Source organism: Meles meles, chromosome 6 (genome assembly GCF_922984935.1).
Source record: "Meles meles chromosome 6, mMelMel3.1 paternal haplotype, whole genome shotgun sequence".
Lineage (NCBI taxonomy): Eukaryota > Metazoa > Chordata > Mammalia > Carnivora > Mustelidae > Meles > Meles meles.
In genome coordinates, this window is record NC_060071.1 from 73,465,714 (window position 1) to 73,491,683 (window position 25,970).

General features: G+C 40.3%; 1 protein-coding gene across 2 annotated transcripts in view; it reads right to left on the minus strand.

The window, feature by feature from the left end:
* The window catches only part of SPPL2A (signal peptide peptidase like 2A), a 51,802-nt gene extending 26,224 nt beyond the window's left edge, over nucleotides 1-25,578 (minus strand). For both annotated transcript variants that reach the window (XM_046008432.1, XM_046008431.1), the window contains exons 1-5: nucleotides 24,983-25,578; nucleotides 8,080-8,199; nucleotides 7,583-7,765; nucleotides 6,865-6,954; nucleotides 6,262-6,395 (exon numbers count right to left, since the gene is read on the minus strand). In XM_046008432.1, coding sequence (XP_045864388.1) covers nucleotides 6,262-6,395; nucleotides 6,865-6,954; nucleotides 7,583-7,765; nucleotides 8,080-8,199; nucleotides 24,983-25,048 — 593 coding nt within the window. In that variant the 5' untranslated portion in view covers nucleotides 25,049-25,578. The remainder of the gene's footprint in view (nucleotides 1-6,261; nucleotides 6,396-6,864; nucleotides 6,955-7,582; nucleotides 7,766-8,079; nucleotides 8,200-24,982) is intronic.
* Between the last annotated feature and the right edge of the window lie 392 nt (nucleotides 25,579-25,970).

Genomic DNA, 25,970 nt, shown 5'->3' on the forward strand with positions numbered 1-25,970 from the left:
AGGCAGAGAGAGAGAGAGGGAGGCAGGCGCCCTGCTGAGCAGAGAGCCCGATGTGGGGCTTGATCCCAGGACCCTGAGATCATGACCCGAGCTGAAGGCAGAGGCTTAACCCACTGAGACACCCAGGCGCCCCAATCTTTATCCTATTTTTAGAATCAGTCACCTCAATTTCAAAATCCATAATCCTGAAAGAGAGAATTTTAAAAGCAGCAAGAGGGGCGCCTGGGTGGCTCAGTGGATTATAGCCTTTGCCTTTGGTTCCGGTCATGATCCCAGGGTCCTGGGATCAAGACCCACATCAGGCTCTCTGCTTAGTGGGAAGCCTGCTTCCCCCCCTCCCCCCCACCTGCCTGCCTCTCTGCCTACTTGTGATCTCTGTCAAATAAATAAACAAAATCTTTAAAAAAAAAAAAAAAAAGCAGCAAGAGAAAACAGTTACATATAAGGAAAACTCTGTAAGGTTATCAGCTGATTTTTTTTTTTTTTTTTAAGATTTAGTTTATTTATTTGACAGAGAGAGACACAGTAAGAGAGGGAACAGAAGCAGGGGGAGTGGGAGAGGGAGAAGCAGGCTTCCCGCCGAGCAGGGAGCCTGAGGCGGGGCTCGATTCCAGGACTCAGGAATCATGACCTGAGCCAAAGGCAGATGCTTAACAACTGAGCCACCCAGGCGCCCCATCAGCTGATTTTTTTTTTTTTTTTAAAGATTTTATTTATTTATTTGACAGAGAGAGAGATCACAAGTAGGCAGAGAGGCAGGCAGAGAGAGAGGAGGAAGCAGGCTCCCTGCAGAGCAGAGAGCCCGATGCGGGGCTCGATCCCAGGACCCTGAGATCATGACCTGAGCCGAAGGCAGCGGCTTAATCCACTGAGCCACCCAGGCGCCCCTCAGCTGATTTTTCAAAAGAAACTCTGCAGGCCAGAAATGGGTGACATGATATATTCAGAGTACTGAAAGGAAAAACTGTGCAGCCAAGAATACTCCGTCCAGCAAGGCCATCATTCAGGATAGAAGAAAAGAGAAAGAAGTTCCCAAACAAAAGTTAAAGGAATTCATCACCACTAAACCTGCTCTACTATAAATGTTAAAGGGGACTCTTTGAGTGGAAAGGAAAGACCATAAGTAGAAGAAAAGTAGGAAGCACAAGAGCAATAAAAATAAGTATATATAAAAATATCAGTCAAGACACAAAATAAAAAGACGTAAAGTATGATACCACATACCTAAAACATGGGAAATAGAGAGCGGAGAAAGAATGAGTTCAAACTTAAGCAACCATCAACTCAATATAGACTGCTATATGCTGATGTTGTATACAAACCTAATGGCAACCATAAATCAAAAACTAGTGAAATATATGCAAAATATAAAGAGAAAGGAATCCAAGCATATCTCTAAAGAAAGCCAACTAATTGTGAGAGTAGAGAGCAAGAGGAGAACCAGAGAACTAGAAAAAGAACAACAACAAAAATAAAACAAATAACAAAATGACATTAAGTACATGTCTATTGATAATTACTTTGAATGTAAATGGATGAAATGCTCCAATCAAAAGACACAGGGTGAGAGAAAGGATTAAAAAAACACGATCCATCTATATGCTGCCTAACAAGAGACTCATTTCAGACCTAAATACCCACACAGATTGAAAGTGAAGGGAAGAAAAACCATTTATCATGCATATGGTATGAAAAGAGAGCCAGGGTAGCAATAAAAATGGACTTTAAAATAACGACTGTAACAAGAGACAAAGAAGGACATTCTATAGTAATAAAGGGGACTCAGTAATAAGCTGTAACAATTGTACATATTTATGAGGCCAATATGGAAGCACCCAAATACATAAAATAGTTAAAAACAAATAAAAAAAAATACAAATAAGTGATAGTAATATGGTAATAGCAGGGGACTTTAACATCCCAATTACTCATAGGACAGAACATCCAAACACGAAATCAACAAGGAAACAGTGGCTTTGAATGATGCACTGAATCAGATGGATTTAACAGATATATTCAGAATATTCCATCCTAAAAGAGCAGAATACACATTCTTTTCAGGTGCACATGGAACATTCTCCAGAAGAGATCACATATTAGGCCACGAGTCTCAATAAATTCAAAAAGATCGTAGTCTTATCACACACATCTTTTCTGACCACAAAGCTATGAAACCGGAAATTAACCACAAGAAAAAATCTGGAAAGACCATAAATACCATGGAGGTTAAAGAACATGCTACTAAACAACAAATGAGTCATCTAAGAAATCAAAGAAAAAATAAAAAATTACATGGAAATAAATGAAAATGAAAACAGAACAGTCCAAAATCATTGGGATGCATCAAAAGTTGTTCTATGAGGGCAGTTTATAGCAATACAGGCCTGCTTCAAGAAGCAGGAGAGATCTCAAACAACCTTAAACCTAACGAAGTTAGGAAAAGAAGACACAAACCAAAAACCAGCAGAAGGAAGGAAATAATAAAGATCAAAGCAGAAATAAAGGAAATAGAAGCTAAAAAACCCCCAAGAGACTAGAATAAAGAAACCAGGGGCTGGTTCTTTAGAAAGACCAACAAAATTGGTAAATCTTTAGTCAGACTCATAAAAAAGAGAGAAAGAACTCAAACAAAATCACAAATGAAAGAGTAAAAGTAACAACCAACACCACAGAAATACGAAGGATTATAAGAGAATACCATAAAAAATTACATGGCAACAAACTGGACAAACAAGAAGAAATGGATAAATTCCTAGAAACATATAACCTCTCATAACTGAATCAGGAAGAGAAAATCTGAACAGACTGATTACCAGCAATGAAATTGAATCAGTAATCAAAAAATTCCCAACAAACAAATGTCCAGGACAGAAGGTTTCACAGGTGAACTCTACCAAATATTTAAAGAGGAGTAAATATCCATTCTTCTCAAAAAAAAAGAAGAGGAAGGAAAGCTTCCAAATTCAGCCTATGATACCAAAACCAGATAAAGACTCCATTAAAAAAAAGAGAAAAAAAAAGAGAACTACAGGCCAGCATCTCTGATGAACATAAATGCAAAAATCCTCAATGAAATATTAGCAAACCAAATCCAACAATAAATTTTAAAAAATCATTCACCATGATCAAGTGGGATTTATCTCGAGGATGTAAGGACAGTTTAATATTTGCAAATCAATCAACATGACCCATCACATCAGTAAGAGAAAGGATAAGAACTATATGATCAATAGACACAGAAAAAGCATTTGACAAAGTACAACATCCATTTGTGATAAAAACTCTCAGCAAAGTAGGTTTAGAGGGAACATACCCCAACATAATCGTACTTGATGGTGGAAAACTGAAAGCCTTTCCCCTAAGGTCAGGAACAAGACAAAGATGTCCACTTCCACTATTTTTATTCAACATAGTTCTGGAAGTCCTAGCCATAGCAGTCAGACAAGAAAAAGTAGTAAAAGGTATCCAAATTGGTAAGGAGGAAGTAAAACTTTCACTATTTGCAGATGACATGATACTATATATAAAAAATCCTCAAGACTCCACTGAAAAACTGTTAGTACTGATAAATGAATTCAGTTAAGGTCACGGGATACAAAACCAATTTACAGAAATCCACTGCATTTCTACATACTAATAATGAAGTAGCAGAGGGGGTGCCTGGATGGCTCAGTTGGTTAAGCATCTAACACTTGGTTTTGGCTCAGGTCATGATCTCAGGGTCGTGAGACTGGGCCTCCCATCAAGCTCTATACTCAGCATGGAGTGTGCTTGTCCCTCTCTCTCCCTCTCTGCTTCTCCCTATGTACTCTATCTCTCAAATAAATAAAACCTCTGAAAAAAAAAATGAAGGGGCACCTGGGTGGCTCAGTGGTTTAGGTCTCTGCCTTCGGCTCGGGTCATGATCTCAGGGTCCTGGGATCGAGCCCCGCATCGGGCTCTCTGCTCAGTGGGGAGCCTGTTTCTCCCTCTCTCTCTGCCTGCCTCTCTGCCTACTTGTGACCTCTCTCTATCAAATAAATAAATAAAATATTAAAAAAAAAGTTAAAAAAAATGAATAGAATGAGAAATTAAGAAAACAGTTCCACTTACAATTATACCAAAAATAATAAAATACCTGGCAATACACTTAACCAAAAAGGTCAAAAACCTATACTCTGAAAACTGTAAAACACTGATAAACGAAATTGAGGACAACACAAACAAATGGGAAGATATTACGAGCTCACGGATTAGAAGAAAAAATATTGCTAAAATGTTCATACCACCCAAAGCAATGTACAGATTTTGTGTAATTCCTATCCAAATATCACCAACATTCTTCACAGAACTAGAACAAACAGTCCTAAAATTTGTATGGAATCACACAAGACCCTGAATAGGCAAAGCAATCTTGAAAAAGAACAAAACTGAAGATATCATAATCTTAGATTTGAAGATATACTATAAAACTACAGCAATCAAAACAGTATGGTGCTGGCACAAAAGAGGGCACATAGATCAACAGAAGAGAGAGTCCAGAAATAAATCCATAATTACATGGTCAATTAACCTTTGACAAAGGAGGTAAGAATATGCAATGAGAAAGTCTCCTCAACAAACGGTGCCAGAAAAACTGAACAGCTCCATGGAAAAGAATGAAACAGGGCCATTTTCTCACACCATACACAAAAATAAACTCAAAATGTTAACCTTACATCTGTTAGAAGAGTTAGATCAAAAGACAAGAAATACCAATGTTGGTGAGGATGTGGAGAAAAACGAACGCTTGTGCAGTGTCAGTGGAAATGCAAATTGTTGCAACAACTGTGGAAAATAACGTGAAGTTTCCTTAAAAAATTAAAAAATAGGGACGCCTGGGTGGCTCAGTGGTTTAGGCCACTGCCTTTGGCTCAGGTCATGATCTCAGGGTCCTGGGATCGAGTCCCGCGTCGGGCTCTCTGCTCTGAAGGGAGCCTGCTTCCCTCTCACTCTCTCTGCCTGCCTCTCTGCCTACTTGTGATCTCTGTCTGTCAAATAAATAAATAAAATCTAAAAAAAAAAAATTAAAAAATAGAGGGGTGCTTGGGTGGCTCAGTTGGTTAAGCGTCTGCCTTTGGCTCAAGTCATAATCTCAGGGTCATAGATGGACATAGGACCTTATCCCACACCCCACCCCCACTCATGTTTGCTCTCTCTGTCTCTTGCCTCTGCTCTCAAATAAATAAATAAAATCTTTAAAGAAAATTAAAAATAGAATTACCATATGATCCAGAAATTATCTAAAGAAAATGAAAACATTTATTTTAAAAGTGTCTATTATAGCATTATTCACACTAGCCAAGACATGGATGCAATCAACCTCAGTTTCCATCCACAGATGAATGGATAAAGAAAAAGTGGGGTGTGTGTGTGTGTGTGTGTGTATACATATACACACACAAACAATAGGATAGGATATTACTTAGCCCTAATAATGAATGATATTGCCATTTGCAACAATATGGATGGATCCTAGAGAGTATAATGTTAAATGAATAAGTCAGAAAAAGACAGATACCATATAATTACACTCATACATAAAATTTTAAGAAACAAATGAACAAAGTAAAAAAAAGAAAAAACAAAAAAAACCAGGCTTGTAAATACAGAAAGCAAACTGGTGGTTGCCAGAGGGGAGGAAGGCGCAGGGATGGGCAAAACAGATAAAGGGGATTAAGAGTACATTTATCTTGATGAGCACTAAGTAGTGCACTGAATTGTATTGTACACCTAAAACCAATATAACACAATATGTTAACTATACTGGAATTGAAGTAAAAAATTTTAAATTCCGTATTCCTGCAGGTAAAGAATTCCTTCTCTTCCAACTTGGCTATGAAGGTAACACATTCTCTGTTTTTGTCCATCACCGTGTTTTATGAGTAAAAAAGCTTGTATGTACTTCTCTCCCATCTCCAGTTTTCTAAAAGAGGAGCTTGCCCTGACATGTATACAAAGCTTGCTTGGCTAACTCAAAGTGTGATCTGTGGGCCAGCAAAAACACTTGGGAGCTTCTTTAAAATATGGAATCTTAGCCCCCAGCAGGAGAGTTAGCAGAAGCTAACTCTTCTCAGTGAGAAGTTAAATGACCTATAGGAGGACAAACCTGCAATCTGATCGTAGCAGCACTATATTCTGAGGTCAGGTATATTTTGATTATTGTTACATGATTAAACTGAGTATCAGACAATAATTTTTTAGCCACTTATCACAAAAACACTGAAGTTTAATTAAACTTACAATTCAATTAGTCCACTCCAGTATCCTCCTAATGCCACAGTGAACACAGCAATTACAAAAATAACCACCATAGTATAGTCAAAGTTAGGCCATGATGGAGAATACATTTTTACAGTAATGTTATCTCCAAAAGTCTGAAAGACAAAATAACAAAAAAACCAGAATTAGTTTTCTTTCTCTTCCAGTGTATGGCAGCAATATTACAATTTCACTCTGAAACAGATAAGACAGAGTCAAGAACACTAGAATCCTTTTTGACTACATGACATATTCTCTTGTCAGAATTATGAGACTATGCTTTGGTTTATTAAATCCTCAAAGTTTGGTGTTTCATTTAGTCATATCCTGTTCAGGGATTTAAGGATAAGATAAATGACATAACACAGAGACTGTTAAAGAAGTCAAAACAAATATCCTTTCTAAAGTCAGGGCTCAGAAACACCCTGTGCTGAGAGGTGAACGCTTCTCAAACAAAAACTTGATAGGCCTTTATAGCTTCTTGTTAACAAATGGAGCATATATAATTTAAATTAAATACCAGTGGTTAAAAGTAAAGAACTGTACTACGTATAAACTTTGTCTAGTATGTAATTACTAATTTACCTGTTTCATATCTATAAAGTCTTTGCGGCTTATAAATGCAATCAGTATTTTCACATCATGAAATTCAGATTTGTTCCCTGAGGGAGGAAACTAAAAGAAAAAAAAAAACATATTATGAAAACTTATGAGCTACTAGTATATTTACAGAATAAAATACAAATTATTCCTTTAAATGTAAGTATTGTATCTTTTTTAAAATTCCAAAACAAAGTTTCCTATCTTCTGCCTTGATATTATACAGTAAGAGTTCTCAAATGGGAATCCTTTTAGCATAAACTTAAACTGATTTATATACTGGTATATCAAACGTGTGTGTGTGTGATTACACTGAAGTTTCATTAAACTTGCACACACTTATTCCTAACAAAGTCCTGTCCACTTTAGGAACAGAAAAGACATTACAAAATTTTCCACCTAAATGCCTATCAAAGCCAGATGTTTATTTATTTTTAAATTCTTATTACAATTATTTTTTTAAGTCGTCTCCACACCCAGCATGGAGCCCAACACGCAGCTTGAACTCACAACCCTGAGATCAACACCTGAGCTGAGATCTAGAGTCAGATGCTTAACTGACTGAGCCACCCAGGTGCCCCCAGAATGTTTATTTTAAAAGAATCCTACCATCAGATTATTCAAAACTCAGCCCCTAAACTACACACCAAAACGATAGTATACTTTTCATGAGCTCAAAAGTTAGTAAAGTTTTAAAACTTACTAGGACACTGTTATTGGCAACCAACAATGCTTCAGCACCTCCTGTTTGTGCAATTCTGGCTTTTTCAAGAATATGGCAGGTTCCCCACTGTACTACAACTGCTTTGCTCTTTATTCCATCATGTGGAATATCAGAAAGGTTGCATAGTGGTGTGGTAGTCAGATTCATCAAACTGATGGAGGTCTGGGAAGAAGAAATGTCTTTAACATAATAAACATATTTCACAAAAATGCATTCAGTGATAAAGTATCAATATTGGTTTAATACCAGGTTCTTTTAAATTATAAGTATTTTATGACAACCAGGCTTTGAGGTATTTTAAAATTCCCTAATTTGTTTTTCCCACAGAGAAAAAAATACGTAAGCCAAAACAATAAAAGTTACTGTTTATTGATCATTTTATATTACAACCAGTTCACACACTAAAACATAATCACTCATTCTCACCTTTCAATAATTTTATGTTTACAAATAAATAATAACTGTGATTTACTTACTGCATTTTCTAGGGTATTTGGAAGAGCCGTCCAATGAGGGTTATATAGCATGCAGTAGTCCTTAGACGGTAAAGGTTTGCCACTTCCAGACGCATGCAGGATTGCTTCCTGAGCAGCTGTCTAGGACACGAACAATAATTTTCTCACTGGTAATAATTTGCTTTGTCAATAACTAAGGATTTTAATAATGCTATTTATATATAGGTTTGACCACACTTCCTTAAGAGGGAAGGTCTTCCAATGAATTTATTTCTTCTTGTTTGAGGAAATATTGAAATTATATACATTCACCCAGAACACATTCTTTTATGAGTTAAGTATTATTAACATATGTGTTAAGTATTTTATGTGTTAAGTGTTAAGTGACTTATGTATTAAGTCACTTTCTTATGGGGACACAATTATGGTCCTTGTTAAAAGGGCCATATCCCACAGAGGACTGTTGCTATGCGATAACTTCAATATTCTCTTCACACCGTGAAACATTCCTTCCCAATCTGTTATGAGTTATTACTTCATTGTTTATGTAGCATAAAAGAAAATGCACTTGAGGGGCGCCTGGGTGGCTCAGTGGGTTAAAACCTCTGCCTTCGGCTCAGGTCATGATCTCAGGGTCCTGGGATCGAGCCCCACATCGGGCTCTCTGCTCCGTGGGGAGCCTGCTTCCTCCTCTCTCTATACCTGCCTCTCTGCCTACTTGTGATCTCTCTGTCTGTCAAATAAATAAATAAAATCTTTAAAAAAAAAAAAAAGAAAAGAAAATGCACTTGAAATCCCTCAACTTGCCTTGCATGTCCACTCTCACCACTGTTATTTAAAATAGCACTGGAAGTCCTAGCCTCAGCAATCAGACAACAAAAAAGAAATAAAAGGTATCCAAATCAACAGAGAAGTCAAATCTCCACTATTCCCAGACAACATGATACTCTATGTAGAAAACCCAAAAGACTCCACCAAAAAGTTGCCAGAACGATAAAGTCACAGGATCCAAAATTAATGTACAGAAATGTTTTTTTTTTTTTTTTAAGATTTTATTTAGAGAAAGAGCACAAGCAGGGGGAGCAGCAGGCAGATGGAGATGGAGAGAGAGAAGCAGGCTCCCTGGTTGAGCAATGAGTCGGATTCAGGACTCCATCCAAGGACCCTGGGATCATGACCTAAGCCAAAGGCAGATGCCTAACCAACTGAGCCACCCAGGTGACCCATCTGTTGTCTTTCTATACACCAGTCATAAAGGAGCAGAATGAGAAATCAAGGAATTGATCCCACTTACAACTGCACCAAAAATCATAAGGTACCTAGGAATAAACCTAACCAAAGAGGTGAAAAAACTATATTCTGCAAACTATAAAACACGAATGAAAGAAATTGAAGAGGACACAAGGGTATGGGAAAACATTCCATGCGCATGGGTTGGAAGAACAAATATTGTTAAAATGTCCATAGTACCCAAAGCAATCTACAGAATCAGTGTAATCCCTATCAAAATACACCATTTGTCACAGAGCTAGAACAAACAATCCTAAAATTTGTATGGAACCACAAAAGATCCTGAATAGCCAAAACAATCTTGAAAAAGAAAAGCAAAGCTGAATGCATTACAATTCTGGATTTTAAGCTCTATTACAAATCTACAGTCATCAATACAGTATGCTACTGGCCCAAAAATACACACACAGATCAATGGGACAAAACAGAAAACCCAGAAATGGGCCCACAGCTATATGGTCAATTAATCTTCAACAAAGCATGGAAGAGGAGCACCTAGGTTGCTCAGCGGGTTAAGCATCGGCCTTTGGCTCAGGTCATGATCTCAGGGTCTTAGAATAGAGCCCCATGTTGCATAGAGCTCTCTGCTCAGCAGGGAGTCTGCTTCTTCTTCTCTCTCTGCCTCTCCTCCTACTAGTGCTGTCTCTCAAATATATAAATAAAATCTTCAAAAAACAAAAACAAAAAACAAAACAGGAAAGAATATCCAATGGAAAAAAGTCTCTTCAACATATGATATTGGGAAAACTGGACAGCAACATGCAGAAGAATGAAACTAGACTACTTTCTTAAACCATACACAAAAATAAATTAAAAATTGATGAAACAAGATGGGATTGGGAGGGAGACAAACCATAAGTGACTCTTAATCTCACAAAACAAACTGGGGGTTGCTGGGGGGAGGTGGGATTGGGAGAGGGGGAGCGGGCTATGGACATTGGGGAGGGGAGGCGAACCATAAGAGACTATGGACTCTGAAAAACAACCTGAGGGTTTTGAAGGGTCAGGGGTGGGAGGTTGGGGGAACAGGTGGTGGGTGATAGGGAGGGCACGTTTTGCATGGAGCACTGGGTGTTGTGCAAAAAGAATGAATACTGTTACGCTGAAAAAAAAAAAAAAATAAAAATAAATGCAAAAAAAAAAAAAAAAAAAATTGATGAAAGACCTAAATGTGACACAAGAAACCCATCAAAATCCTTGAGGAGAACACAAGCAGCAACTTCTTTGACACTGGCTATAGCAACTTCTTACTAGATGCAGCTCCAGAGGCAAGGGAAACAGAACAAAAAATGAACTATGACTTCATCAAAAGGCGCTTAGATGGTCAGTCAGTAGAGCATGCAACTTTTGATCTCACAATTGTAAGTTTGAGCTGTGGATGTAGAGATTAGTTAAAAATAAAATCTTAAAAAAAAAAAAAGGACTTCATCAAGATAAAAAGTTTTGGCACATTAAAGGAAAAACAAAACTAAAAGACATCCTACTGAATGGGAGAAGATATTTACAAATGATATAAGGTATCTAAAACCTATTAGAACTTATCAAACTCAACACTCAAAAAACCCAAATAATCCAATTAGGAAATGGGCAGAAGACATGAATAGACATTTTTCCAAAAAAGACACCCAGGTGGCTAACAGACACATGCAAAGATGCTCAACATCTCTCACCATCAGGGAAATAAAAATCAAAACTACAATGAGGTATCATCTCATGCCAGCAGGAATGGCTAAAAAAAAAAAAAAAAAAACCACAGGAAATGAAAGATGTTGATGCACATATAGAAAAATGGGAACCCTCTTACACTGTTGGTGGGAATGCAAACTAGTGTAGCCACTCAGGAAAACAGTATGGCGTTTCCTCATAAAGTTAAAAATAAAGCTACCCTATGACCCAGCAACTGCACTACTATTTACCCAAAGGACAAGAGAATACTGATCCAAAAGGGCACATGCACCCCAATGTCTATAGTAGCATTATCAACAACAACGAAATTATACAAAGAGCCCTAATGTCCATCAACTGATGAATGGATAAAGAAGAAGTGGCACATATACAATGGAATATTACTCAGCCATCAGAAAGGATGAAATTTTGCCATTTCAGTGATGTAGATGGAGCTAGACTGTGTTATGAAAAGCAAAATAAGTCAATCAGAAAAAGACAAATACCATATAATTTCACTTATATGTAAAAATTTAAGAAATAAATGAACAAAGTAAAAAAAAAAAATCAAAACTCTTAAATACAGAGAACAAACTGGCGGTTGCCAGGGGTAGGAAGATGGGTGAAATAAAGGGTACGAGTAAGAGTACACTTATCTTGCTGAGCACTGAGCAATGTACAAAAATGCTGAATAATTATATTACATATCTGAAACTAATACAACATTGTATGTTAATGACACTTCAATTAAAAAAAAGAAATGGGGCACTGGGTGGTTCAGCAGGTTAAGCCTCTGCCTTCAGCTCAGGTCATGATCTCAGGGTCCTGGGATTGAGCCCCGCATTGGGCTCTCTGCTCAGCAGGGAGCCTGCTTCCTCCTCTCCCTCTGTCTGCCTCTCTGCCTACTTGTGATCTCTGTCAAATAAATAAATAAAAATATATATAAAAAAAGAAATGCAGGGGCGCCTGGGTGGCTCAGTGGGTTAAGCCGCTGCCTTCGGCTCAGGTCATGATCTCAGGGTCCTGGGATCGAGTCCCGCATCGGGCTCTCTGCTCAGCGGCGAGCCTGCTTCCCTCTCTCTCTCTCTGCCTGCCTGTCTACTTGTGATCTCTCTCTGTCAAATAAATAAATAAAATCTTTAAAAAAAAAAAAAAAAGAAATGCACAAAGAAAAATGTTTAAGGATATTCACAATATCATTTGTTACAGAAAAAAAGAAGTCAACAACTTTCACTAATAAGGAGCCCATTCCATTATGATATGCACAGTATATAGCCATTAAAAAGAAAGAACTAGGGGTGCCTGGGTGGCTCAGTTGTTAAGCGTCTGCCTTCAGCTCAGGTCATGATCCCAGGGTCTTGGGATTGAGTCCCACATCGGGCTCCATGCTCGGTGGGAAGCCTGCTGCTTCTTCTCCCACCCACCCTGCTTGTGTTCCTTCTCTCACTGTGTCTCTGGCTGTCAAATAAATAAATAAAATCTAAAAAAAAAAAAAAAAAAAAAAAGGAAGTAGATCCAGGAACAGATGTCCACAGTGAGAAAAGCATGTTCCAGACAGATACTTACAGCATGATTCCATTTTTTAAGTAAGCTCTATGCCCAATGTGGGGCCTGAATTCACCACCCAGAGATCAAGAGGCATATGCTCCACTGACTCAGTCGACACCCCCATGTAACCAAAAAAAAAAAAAAGTGACCTCCCACCCCAAGTTCCCTATATGTATCTGTACATTTATGTGAGCTTGAAGATGTAGAGAGAGACACACACCAGGCTATTTAAAAAAAAAGAGAGCAAGAAAAAAAGGCAAAGATAATAGTGTGAAAAGACTGGAGAAACTAAAAAGGAAAAACATTCAAAAATAGAAAAGTATAAAGTCCCTCTCTTCTTATCCTGGCTCTCAGTCACATATTTACACAGGAATTTCTTTCATATGTTTCCAGACACTATCCATATCCATTTAATATACATGAATATATATATGAATACATGGATACATATCTCAAATATGTATAGTTTTATACACAAGGTCAAACTATACAGCCCTGTGGCTTTTCTATACATTCCTAAATTTATAAAGTAGATTTTCCATATTGACACATACACACTACCTTCTTCTACACAATATATAACATTCAGTGTTACTTTTATAATTACTAAAACTAAGAGGTTTTTAAAAAGTTTAAATGTTCGGGGTGCCTGGGTGGCTCAGTTGGTTAAGTGACTGCCTTCGGCTCGGGTTGCGGTCCCAGGGTCCTGGGATCGAGCCCCACATCGGGCTCCCTGCTCAGTGGGGAGCCTGCTTCTCCCTCTCCCTCTACTGCTCTGCCTGCTTGTGCTCTCTTGCTTTGTCAAATAAATAAATAAATAAAATCTTTAAAAAAAAAAAAGCTTAAATGTTCAAGGAAGTACAAAGATACTCAAAAAGGAAACATTTATTGCTAAAAAGGGATTATAATCATCCCTATAATTGAAGAAAATTCAACACTGATAAAAGCAAAACTCATTGATACTGGAATTACGAAGGCAAAACATAAATTTCAGTGGAAGATTAGTATTAAAAAAGTAGAACCAAACACAACTGTAGAATAATTAGTATTGGATGTAAAACAACCTGCAAATTTCATTAGCAAACTACCATGCTTGAACAACTTCAGCATTTCCGCTACATTTTTTAAAACATTTTAAGCTAAACATTTATTTAGTTGACAGAGAGAGAGAGAGAGAGAAAGAGAGTGCAAGCACAAGCAGGGAGAGACAGAGGGAGAGAGAGAAGCAGGCTCCCTGCTGAACAGGGAGCCCGATGTGGGGCTTGATCCCAGCACCCTGGGATCATGACTGGAGCAGAAGGCAGACGCTCATCCGACTGAGCCAGCCAGGCAAACCTCCACTATATTTTTAAAAATATCTTAGTAAATTTCTTACGGAGATTGTATAGCTCCAAAAATTTAGTTTATTAACAACAGATATAATGAGCTTTCGAATTAAGAGCCCTGGGACAGAATGGTTTCACCATTTACTGCCCATGTTCCAGTTACTTGACCTGTTTTGTTTTGTTTTTTTAAAGATTTTATTTATTTGACAGAAAGAGATCATAAGTAGCAGAGAGGCAGGCAGAGAGAGTGAGAGGGAAGCAGGCTCCCTGCCGAGCAGAGAGCCCAATGCGGGACTCGATCCCAGGACCCTGAGATCATGACCTGAGCCGAAGGCAGCGGCTTAAACCACTGAGCCACCCAGGCGCCCTACTTGACCTGTTTTAAGCTTCAACATCCTCAGCTTTGACACAGTTGTCATGAAGACTGAGGTAACACAAATATTTGCACTAATTAAGCTCTTAGTAAATGGTAACTATTATTATTGATAAGACATCTAGCAACCTGCCAAGTACTTGTATTATGCACAAAAAATATGAGATGATTAATGGTTGTTTAGGGTTTGGTGGGATATGCGGATACGAGGTGATAGCTAAAGAATGTGGATTTCTTTCTTTACCCACGTACTCCCTGACACACGCAAGCACAGCCTCCCCCATTATCAACAACTGCACCAGAGGGGTATATCTGTTACAATAAGCAAACTTACATTGGTCATTACCACCCACAGCCCATAGTTGGCATTTAGGATTCACTCTTGGGTGTTGTACATTCCATACATTTTGACATGTACCCACCATTACAGTAACCTGCAGAGTAAGGAATAGTTTCACTGCTGTAAACAACCTCCGTGTTCCACCTCTTTGCTTCTTTCTGGGGTGACGTAAATGTTTTAAAAATGGACTATGTTACAGTTGCACAGATCTGTGAATATACTAAAAGCCACTGCATTGTACATTTCAAATAGGTAAACTACATACTATGTGAATTACATCTCAATAAACCTGCCTTCCCCCGGAGAAACACTACACAAGAAATTACAGTTTTAGTATGAAGATTAAAAACCAACCTGAAATAATCAGAAACAGAATGTGATTAAAGTCAGAGTCTCTAATAAAAACTGTGATAATTCTTATGGTGTTAGAAATGCAAATTCTTGGGCCCTATTCCAGATTTACTGAATCAGAAATCTCCAGGCAGTTTATTTTTACAAGCCCTTCTGGAGATTCTGCTACGTGTGTTTGAGAAGCACAGCGACAGAAGCAGAGCATCTACAAGATTTATTGTGCATACAAATCATTTAGCAGTCATATTAAAATGCAGATTTTGACTCAGTAGGTCTGGGTGGAATGTGAGATTCTGCATTTTTAACTAGCTCCTAGGTGATGTTGGTGCCACTGGTCTACGGACCACACCTTGAATAGCAAGGCCCTAAGAGAACAGAGTAGTGGAAAGCACATTACTGTGGGTCAATTAGTATGAAAGCATAAAAAAGGCTTGAAACTCAGTGACCCTTCAAGCATTACAAACACCAAATTAGGTGAGGCTTGTGGTCCACCCACATGCCAGTGTTAGATCATTTGACGAAGATCCTATGATGGAAGTGCAGGGTATCTTCCCTCACATCTTCCAAGTTAGAGACATGCTGCATAACAACTGGATTTTCCTTTGTAACCAACTATGGTCTGGTGTTCCATGACTTTATGCAACCTTTAAAAATTATGTTTGCATTTTCAATCAGTAATGGAAATATTCTCTTAGTAAAACGCTTAGTATCAAAGGCTTAAACAGATTTAGAGATAATACTCTAGGCCCTTTATTTCATAGCTCTAACAGGTCCAAAATGACCAAAATGAAGTGGTCTCAGGGTCCAAGATTAGAACTGAGCTCTCTAAAACCTAGACCAGCAGTCTTTCAACTCTGCTACCATTTCAAGTTCCTTCCTGCAGTATCATCCCCAAGCAACTCTTAGTGCCCAACCAGCACCCTCCAGTTTTATACTGGTCACATGGATCTCTACATTGGCTATTCACTCCCTTGTCTGTGATACCGGTGTAGATCTCCTACCCCAAATTCCTCTAATACCCAATTAGTTCCTCCCACATCTTTTCCTTAAACTCTTCTAAATACTCCCAACTCTAGGTCTCTAGAGCTTCACGCAATTTCTTTTCCTAGGACAACGCCTTACTGCTCCCCCGACATCTTCCCTCTTCACACCAGGTCCTACAAGTACTGACTGTGGTATCAGGCTTTCTCCAGGATCATCAAATCATCAGTTTTATAGTGGTGCCTTCATATTCATAACTTACTTGATCCTCATAGACAAGATAACTTGACTAGCCCGTGGTAGTGAAGTAATACTTCCTTTTCTGCCCCAAATTTACCTCCTTAAAACTTCATGAGATGTCTGTTGCCCACAAACAGTTCCAAATTTACTTTATCTAGATCACTTGACTTCAGTCATATTCCTTATCATATTCTTTTCAAATCAAAAATATTGGTGTCTAAATCTATCTTAATGCTACAGTGACCTATGCCTTTGCTCATTTTTCTCAACAGCTTTCGGTATGACAGGTGTCAAATGATTACCAAAAGCCTAAAAAGGAACACCTGCAATGATGTCTACTACACTCCCATGCCTGCACACGTACTAGCTCCCCGTCTTCTCAGACCAGTCGGACCGTAAACTAAAGGGACACGTACAGGAGGAGCTTGACCACGTCCATATACTTACGGGGAGTAAGCCTTGCACTGACCTTCATGTCCTTGTCTCTTGGGAGTACAGCCATGCTGTACCTGCTCCTCTTCCTGGGCATGTGAATTATGGGCCTCTGTTCCAACAGCCTCCTGATGCTGACTCACCAGCCCAATGTTAACCTAGTGAGAACAGGCCTGCTCTACTCCTGCCCAAGCTAATAGCACAGTTCAAGGATTTTTCTTTGAATCCTTGGTTCATAGGTTTGGTTTGCCTTCTACCCTTCTTTCTTCTTCAAACAGTATCTTCTAGCAGATCTCTTTCCCAAATTGAAGTTTTCACATATTCCTTTTGAAACAACAAATCTCGACTAAAAATGTATTTACTGTGCTCCCTCCTATCCTGTATACACACGACCCTTCGGGTCTGCCAGAACTCTGTATCTTGGCCCGTTTTCACCCGATGAAGTAAAGCCCTGAGTAACGCAATGTTAACCTCTTTCCATGTGTACATTTAGTTCCCTTTAAAAGCCTCAACAGATTTGTTAAGCATGGTCTTCCTTCTTCCTAGAGATTATGCTCAATACTCTGTACAGCAATTTCTTAGCTGTTATTATAGATCAGTGACTCTTGAACTTTAACGTTTTCGTTAAATGCAGATTCTGATCCGGCAGCTCTTGGGTGGAGCTTATGATCATGCATTTTGAATAAGCTTCCAGGTGAGGCTCTGGTTATACAGAGTTATAGTTATATAGGTTCTGGTTATATGGAATACATGGTTATGCACTGCATCATGAATAGTGGTGAAACTAAGAAGTCTTCTAGATATTACTGGGGTCCTCCCAGGAATTTTCTCAAGAGGTGAGTCATACTGTACCTGCAGTCTTCTGCTGGTATAGCAAACAGTCATATTTTTGGCCAAGAGTTCCACTCACCCATGAGTTCCTTCAAAACTCTTCAGTATATGCATCCCTGGGTCCCAGCTTCCCCCAACCCTTTTTTTCACAGTCTATCAATCAAACCAGATTCATGTTATTTGTATTGCTATCCATTAGACATATATCATCCTTTAGTTTCGAGGGGCAATGTACAAATGTGACTGTAATTCTCTCTCCAATTAACCCCCCAGCAATCTTTCCTCATGAAAACTACAGATTAAATTATCTCTGTATGTTTGACACCAAATACAAGAACTGGGGCTTAGGGATAAATTTTGTTAATTAACAGAATTTATCTATAATGAAAACCAGCAATTAAAAAGACGCTATATTCCAGGGGCTCCTGGGTGGCTCAGTGGGTTAAAGCCTCTGCCTTCGGCTCAAGTCATGATCCCAGGCTCCTGGGATTGAGCCCCACATCAGGCTGTCTGCTTGGCGGAGAGCCTGCCTCCCGCCCCCCCCCCCCCTTTGCCTGCCTCTCTGCCTACTTGTGATTTCTGTCAAATAAATAAAAATTTTAAAAAAATTAAAATTAAAAAAAAAAAGACGCTATATTCAAAATAAATAAAGACGCTATATTCCTAAACCAGAAGATAAAAAGTTACAATGTAATCATGAATGCTAAATGCAACAGGAGCAATAGTCACGTACCCCATCATCCTTATATCCTAGCAATGTAGGAGGCATTCCTTTCTTTATAGACATCTTTCCCTTTACACACAGCTAGAGTTAATAGCAATACAGTATAGAGTCTTTCCTCTATAGGAAAGACAAGAGTTGAGGTTGTGTGTCTTGAATGACACATTCCAAAGTTAGGCTTAAGTAACTTTCTTTTTTTTTTTTCTTTAAAAGATTTTATTTATTTATTTGACAGAGAGAGTGAGAGAGGAACACAAGCAGGGAGAGAGGGAAAGGGAGAAGCAGGCTCCCTGCTGAGCAGGGAACCCAATGTGGGACTCGATCCCAGGACCCTGGGATCCCAGGACCCTGGGATCATGACCTGAGCCACCCAGGTGCCCCCTAAATAACTTTCTGATCATTCATTATTATGTATTTTCTATGTCTATTTCCTAATAAGTTATATAATTAACAACCTGCATTGTTTCTACTCCTACCTCCAGGATTCAAGGTTGATGGAAATGATGCACTCAAAGTTACTAGACCAGACCCATAGAGATTAAGTGTAATCTTAACCACTTAATTAGTGGCTCAGCCGGTGCTAAGGCATCGAACAGGTATTTACAGGGAATCAGGAGTCTGTGGGACATGGGAAAAGCCGAGCCAGCATCATCCTTGCACTCAGAAAGTCTGGGGATTGTAACATACAGGCAAAGAGGTATTACGGTGTGGGGAGAAGACATTCATTTATTCAGTATTCTGCAGTCTATGAGATGCTAGGGGAGACAGCAGAGAATGAGTCTGGTAAAGTTTCCCCTTCAAGGGACTCCTATTTTACTAGCTACTTCGATTTATCCTTCTTCTTGGTTTTCCCTAAGTAATCTTACGACTTAATGATATATCTCAACTGTTAAAGAATTTGTGATTTATACCAGAATTCACAAATTCAAATGACTACAAGGCCAGGCAACATAAATGCATAAAAAGTTGATTTAAGATTATAGTGCATAGTGATGTTTCGCAAATTCTGACCTAAAAACAATAAAATTTTTAACAAAATCTTAATGTTTTGGAGTAAGGATCTGTATCTGTAGACTTATGGTCTAGAGTTTTGTAAACAGACCCAATTTCAGGTGATTTTTAGCCAAAGTTATCAAATATATAATATACGTAACTTCTACCTTTAAACCCTTTTGTATGAATAAATTCACAAATTTACCCAGTTAGTCTTCCTTTTTTTTTTTTTTTTAAGATTTTATTTATTTATTTGACAGAGAGAGAGAGAGAGATCACAAGTTGGCAGAGCAGCAGGCAGAGAGGGGAAAAGCAGGCTCCCTGCTAAGCAGACAGCCTGATGCGGGCTCCATCAAGCTAGGATCCTGAGCTCGATCCTAGTACCCTGAGATCATGACCTGAGCTGAAGGCAGAGGATTAACCCACTGAGCCACCCAGGTGCCCCTCCAATTAGTCTTCTGACGTATTCTTGATGCACAAGAAAACATTATTGCACAACTTAGTGGAAAAATATCAAGGAATGTTTAGAAACCCTGGGTTCTAGTCCTCTTTTTCATGCCTTTCTGTATGATCTAGAACAAGTCATAATCTTCCTGAACCTTTTCAGAATTATTTTGAGAGGAGATGTAGGCTACATTTTGGGAAAGAGATAGCACAGTCATCAGTGACTGATAAAGCAGACAACGGGATGCAGAATCCTCAGAGGTAGGCTAGAGGAGAGAAGGTTAAAAAAAAAGTTGTGAAGAATCTAAGAGTTAAGGAAGGAATGTGACAGAACCAGTATGTCTAATACCGTGCTGTTGTAACGAAATACCACAGACTGGGTGGCTTAAACAAAAGAAATTTATTTTCTCATAGTCTGGAACCTAGAAGTTCAAGATCAAGGTGCAAACATACTTGTCCTTAATTGATTTCTGGTAAGGGATCTTTTCTTAGCTTGTAGATGGCTGCTTTCTTCACATGGTTGGGAAAGAGAACAAGGCAACAATCCCATCATAAGGGTCCTGCGCTGATGACCTCATCTAAACCTAATTATCTCCCAAAGGCCAGTCTCCAAATACCGTCACACTGGGGGTTAGGGCTTCAACCTGAGTTTGAGGGCAATTCAGTCCATAGCATTTTGCCCCTGGGCCCCCAAATTCATTTTCTTCTCACAGATAAAATACACTCATTTCATCCCAACAGCGCCCAAAGGCTTATTAACTCATTCCAGCATTAGCTCTGAAGTCCAAAGTTTCATCTAATATCATCTAAGTCAACTATGGGTAAAACTCAAGATACAGTTCATTCTGAGGCAAAATTCCTCTCCAAGCTATGAACCTGCAGAACCAGATAAGTTATATGCTTCCAAAATATAAGAGTAGGACAGACACAGAGTAGACATTTGCATTCCAAAAGGGAGGGGCGCCAGGGTGGCTCATCATCAGACTCTTGATTTCCACTCAGGTCATGATTTCAGGGTCCTGAGACTAAAGACTAAGCCCCGAGTTGGGCTCTGTGCTGGGCATGGAACCTGCTTAAGATTCTCTCTCTCTCTCTCTCTGCCCCCGTCTTCTGTCCCCTGTCCCCCACACTTCCTCTCTCTTGAAAAAAACAAAAGGGTGTCTATGTGTGGGAAATCAGAAGGAAGAAAGTGGTGACAGGACCCAAGCAAGTCTAAAATCTAGCAAAATAAATTCCATTAGATCTTAAGGATCAAGAACAATCCTTTTTGGTTCAACGTCCCACCTTCCAGGCACACTGGCAGTCAAGCCCACTGAGTCCCACAAGGCTCCAAGCAGAGGCCATAAGACCTGCTGAAACTGAGGCAGTGGCCTGATCTCTGATTTTGCCTTTGGGTTCATTTCTCCTCTGTCCTGAAGAATAATCCACGCGTCCAGAGCCACAGAGCTCCACCATCCCACCTGTCAAATCCAAGAAGTCCACCAGCCTTTCTTCATTTACACTTTACTATATGCAGTCAGGAGGAATCACACTGCTCCATCAACACTCTGCTTAGAAATCACCTCAGCTAAGTATTTAATTGCACTGCTCACAATTCTTCCTTCTACACAACACTACACTACACCACAGTCCAGTCAAGTTCTTTGCCATTTTAGAATAAGGTCTGCGCTTCCTTAACTTTCTAATAACATATTCCGCATTTCTGGGACTTCACCAGAACTGTCTTTAATGTCCGTATTTCTGGCATGCACCTCAAACCTCTTCTGGCCTCTACCCAGTTACAAGGCCGCTACCACATGCTTAGGTATTCGCTGTTGCAGCACTGCACTCCTGCCCAAATCTGCCTTAGTCAGCTTGGGCTGCCACAACAGAATACCAAACGATGGGTAGCTTAAACAGAAATGTATTTTCTCACAGTTCTAGAAACTAGAAGTCTAAGATAAAGGTGCCAGCATGGTTGGTTTCTGGTAAGAGTTTTCTTTTTGGGGGCGCCTGGGTGGCTCAATGGGTTAAAGCTGCTGCCTTCGGCTCAGGTCATGATCTCAGGGTCCTGGGATCAAGCCCCACATCAGGCTCTCTGCTCAGCAGGGAGACTGCTTCCTCCTCTCTCTCTGCCTGCCTCTCTGCCTACTTGTGATCTCTGTCTGTCAAATAAATAAATAAAATCTTAAAAAAAACAGGTATTAGGGGAGAGAGAACAAGCTCTTTGGTGTCTTTTCTTACAAGGCATCAATCCATCACAAGGGATCTATCCTCTGACCTCTCTAAACCTATCTACCTCGTAGAGGACCCCTTTCCAAACACCATCACACTGGGGGCCAGGGTTTCAACATATGAAACATTGGGGAGACACAATTCAGTCTACAACACAGCAATTCAGCATGTCCCTGACAGCTCGGGTAGAACATACATTCTTTCCCCAAGAGGATGAGAGAGGAGCACAGAAGAGAGGGAATTAGAGAAGATTCTTTGAGTTGGTGTATTATATATACTAAAGGAATGCAGATTTCAGCAAGAGATTTCTCTGCTGGGGATTCTGATTATCACTTCACTGTAGTAAGTTCAAGAAGTAACCATGTAACACATCAAATTCTTTGAAGTAATGAAAAAAAATGAACAGAACTTTTGTAAAAACATTATGGGAAAGATTCAGGATTCTTCAGAGAACTTTGAAGCAATTTTAGAAAACAGACCCAGGCTAACCTTTACTCATTGCTTTTGAAACAGAACTCTATGACTGGGTCCAAATACCACCATGAAATAAAGCCCTAACAGACGCAGCTAGGGATGGGGATTGGACTGGGGAAGGACGACTGAAATGGAATCATGGCAAGGCCAAGAGAGCACTATGTGCCACATGCTCTTATTTCTAGACTTAAATGTTTAATGGTTTTAGAAATCATCAAAACAGCCAGTTGTACTATAGCTTGAGTTTAACAGGAGGTCAAATGGTGTGAGGAGGACAAGATGAGGAGGGTAGGCTACATGATGCTGAAGGGCCTTTCCAATACTTAATCCTCTTCCTTTTCTAAAAGATGAGGCAATGGTTTATGGAGTGTGTTGCTTCTACATGAAGACAGTAGCCTTGTTCTTACATAACTAAAGGGAAAGCTGGTATCAGTGCCAGCTTCAAGAGCCCAGAAAGGAGAAATGAAATGATTAAACTGCCATCATTCATTCAAACGAACACAGAGAGGCCACCTAGAGCTATAAAATTAAGGAAGAGAACAAGCAAGGGCTTCAGGGACAAAATGGTAAAAAGAAAAAAAAAAGTCCAAAAGACTCCAGACAAAGGAAGTAGGTATCCAGTAAATAGGCTTAAAAGAGAAATAATACGCTTGCTGAGAAAAGGTACACCAGATTTGAGTTCCTCAGAAAAGGAAAGAGATCATTTCAGGAAGAGTCAGGAAGAAAAGAGATCCACTGAGAAACTAAAAACAGAAAAATCTATACAGTGGTTGGCCCTGAAAAAGATCTCTACAACTCAAAAAGATCTTGCCATTTTACTCATGCTCACTGGCACAGTGCCTGGCATATAATAGATGCACACTACATATTTGCAGAGGAAAAAATACCCCACTGAGTCCCACAACAGCCCTGAGAAGATCTTCCCAAGAATTAGCACAGTGAGATACAACAAAATATAAATGTGCAATATAAAAAGAATAAAATCTACACTGTGGGAGATATAGGCTAGCTATGTTTAGAACAGGGGTGACCTAGATTTGTGAAGCCCTTGAAATCACACTCTGCTCACATTTTTTAGCAAGAGGGTTCAGGGCTTTTGTTTATAATTTGTGTGAGTTATCAGCAACTGATACATTACTAAATCAATTACTGTGTTGGCAAAAGATTATTGGGAATATGATGAATAGGCTATATATAGAATGTATCTATATATACAAATATATCTAGGTTACAGTTTCATGTGTATTTACATACCACCTGAATTGTTATCCTTTAGACATATGGTACATGGTAAATTACATTTCAAAGATTCAGACTAACACTGTGACTTTGTTGTTCTCTTTATATTGTACTTCCCCTTCATCCCACAAAAGCAATTTTTAGACACATTATCTCATTCATGTTCCTATTGTTGCCTAGCAAAGTCAGGAGTACACCAAAGGCACTTAACCATTTTAGATTTTGATTTTGGTTTCTTAATAAATGTCAAAGATACTTTTATATCAAATATACTCACTAACACTAAACCTTTAAATAGCAGAGAATGCAAAATACACTTTTTCGGAGAAGTTACATATTCTAATGGAAAGAACTAGACAGGAACACACCGTATCAATTCCGTGTAGATAGAGCTCAGTTCCGTGTAGACTGAGCTCACAAAAGTTTCTGACCTCAAACTCCCTAATGAAATTTCCAAGAAATAAAAACTGAAACACCGAACACTAGTGTCCTGGCCATTCGCTGAAGCTCCGGTTGCTTAATGTTTAACTTTTTAAAAAGATTTTATTTACTTGAGAGAGAGAGTGAGGGAGAGAAAGAGCGCGCACAAACTGGGGGACGGAGGGAGAAACAGGGGTCCCGCTGAGCAGGGAGCCCATCCCAGGACCCTGGGATCAAGACCTGAAGGCATACGCTTAACCGACTGAGCCACCCAGGTGCCCTGTTGATGCTGAATTTTAAAACATTACTGCTTTTCCTAATTATGAAAACACACTTGTGAACACATTATTTGCTACTGTTACTTAACCGACTCCTCTCCTCATTAAACTAGGTGGAGAACTGAAAACCAGAGTATACAGTGTGATGCTTTTTAAAAAATTATTTTAAGTTATTACTATTATCAACCCCCCCCCCACACACACACACAATGAAATCGAATGAGCCCTACGGGGAAGCAGGAACTACATTAGAGGAAGCAAACCAACCAACCAACCACAAAAAAAACAATTAAAAAAACAAAACAAAACACCTGTATTCGAGCAATTAAACTAAAGCGCAGTCTTTGAACCGCTTAACACCCGGGGGGCACGTATAATTTTTTTCTTCTTCCGGACCGTGGAAGAGATCAAGAAGTTTTAAGAAAGGGTTGACGATAGAACTTAGGTCAATTTAGAACGCCCGGAACCATGAAAAACTATGGTGAATGCTCAAGGTCAATGCAGCAAGAGGGGCTCGGCAGAGAGCTTGCTCCGCGGTGGGTACTTCGAGGACTTCAAAGGCCGGGAATGGGGGTGGGGTGGGAAGACTGGAGGAAAGAGGCCGAAGAAAGGGCGGCTGGAAGGAAATGGAGAAAGGGAAGGGGGCAGGCCAGTAGTGGGACGGAAAAGGAGTCGCAGGGCGGGAGCCTGGGGGTGGGGAGGAGAAGGGGCAGGGAGACCCGGCCCCGCCCCGGGGAGGCCCGAGAGCCCGGCCGTCCCCCTTACCAGCGGGAGCAGGAAGCCCCAGAGCAGGGCGGTCGCGGCCGTGAGCAGCGGCCGCTGCGGTCCCATCGGACTGCTGGACGCTCGGTGCTTCTCGGCGGGCACAGGTTCCGGGTACCGCCGCTGCACTGCCTCCGTGGCGGGGTCGGACGGGCGCGGACGGCGCGGGGAGGCACGGGCCGCCACTGCTGTTGGGGCCGCCGCTGTAGCGCCGACTTCCTCTTCCGGCTCCGCCCAGAGGACGCGGAAACCCCCGCGCGGGGCACGTGGAGCCCAGGTCGGCGCGCGCCGCCAGTCGGGCGGGTGCTCGGTGCTGTGAGGTCTCGGCCCTGGCAGTCGGCGGGCTGTGGGTCTGGGCGTGTCTTGCTCTTTTCAGCTCCCTGACCCGAACTCTCCCCAGAGTCCGGACGGGGGGGGGGGGGAGGGGCGCCCACAGCAACTTTTTCAATACCCTCTTCCTCCTAGGAGTCCCCGTGCGCCTTCTCTATAGTGCAGTACCGGCCGGGCGTGCGGGCGGAAAATCTGCGTGCGCTGAGCCTTAATTCATCTGTCCACCGGCAGGTCCCGGTCACTCACACGTATATCCCAGATACGTCCACTGGGTCCCAAACTGCTGCGACCTCTGTACCCGGACGTTTCTCTCCTCCAGACTAATGTGTTTAAGACTCCGGGCGAGCGGCCCAGGGGCGCCTGGGTGGCTCAGTGGGCTAAAGCCTCTGCCTTCAGCTCAGGTCATGATCCCAGGGTCCTGGGATCGAGTCCCGCATTGGGCTCTCTGCTCGGTGGGGAGCCTGCTTCCTCCTCCTCTCTCTCTCTGCCTGCCTCTCTGCCTACTTGTGATCTCTGTCTGTGATCTCTGTCTGTTTAAAAAAAAAAAAAAAAAAAAAAAGACTCCGGGCGGCCCATTATCCACATACCAGTTCTGGATATAAATCAGATCATGTCACTCCCCATCACACTTAGCACAAAATCAAAACTCTACTCCGGCTGC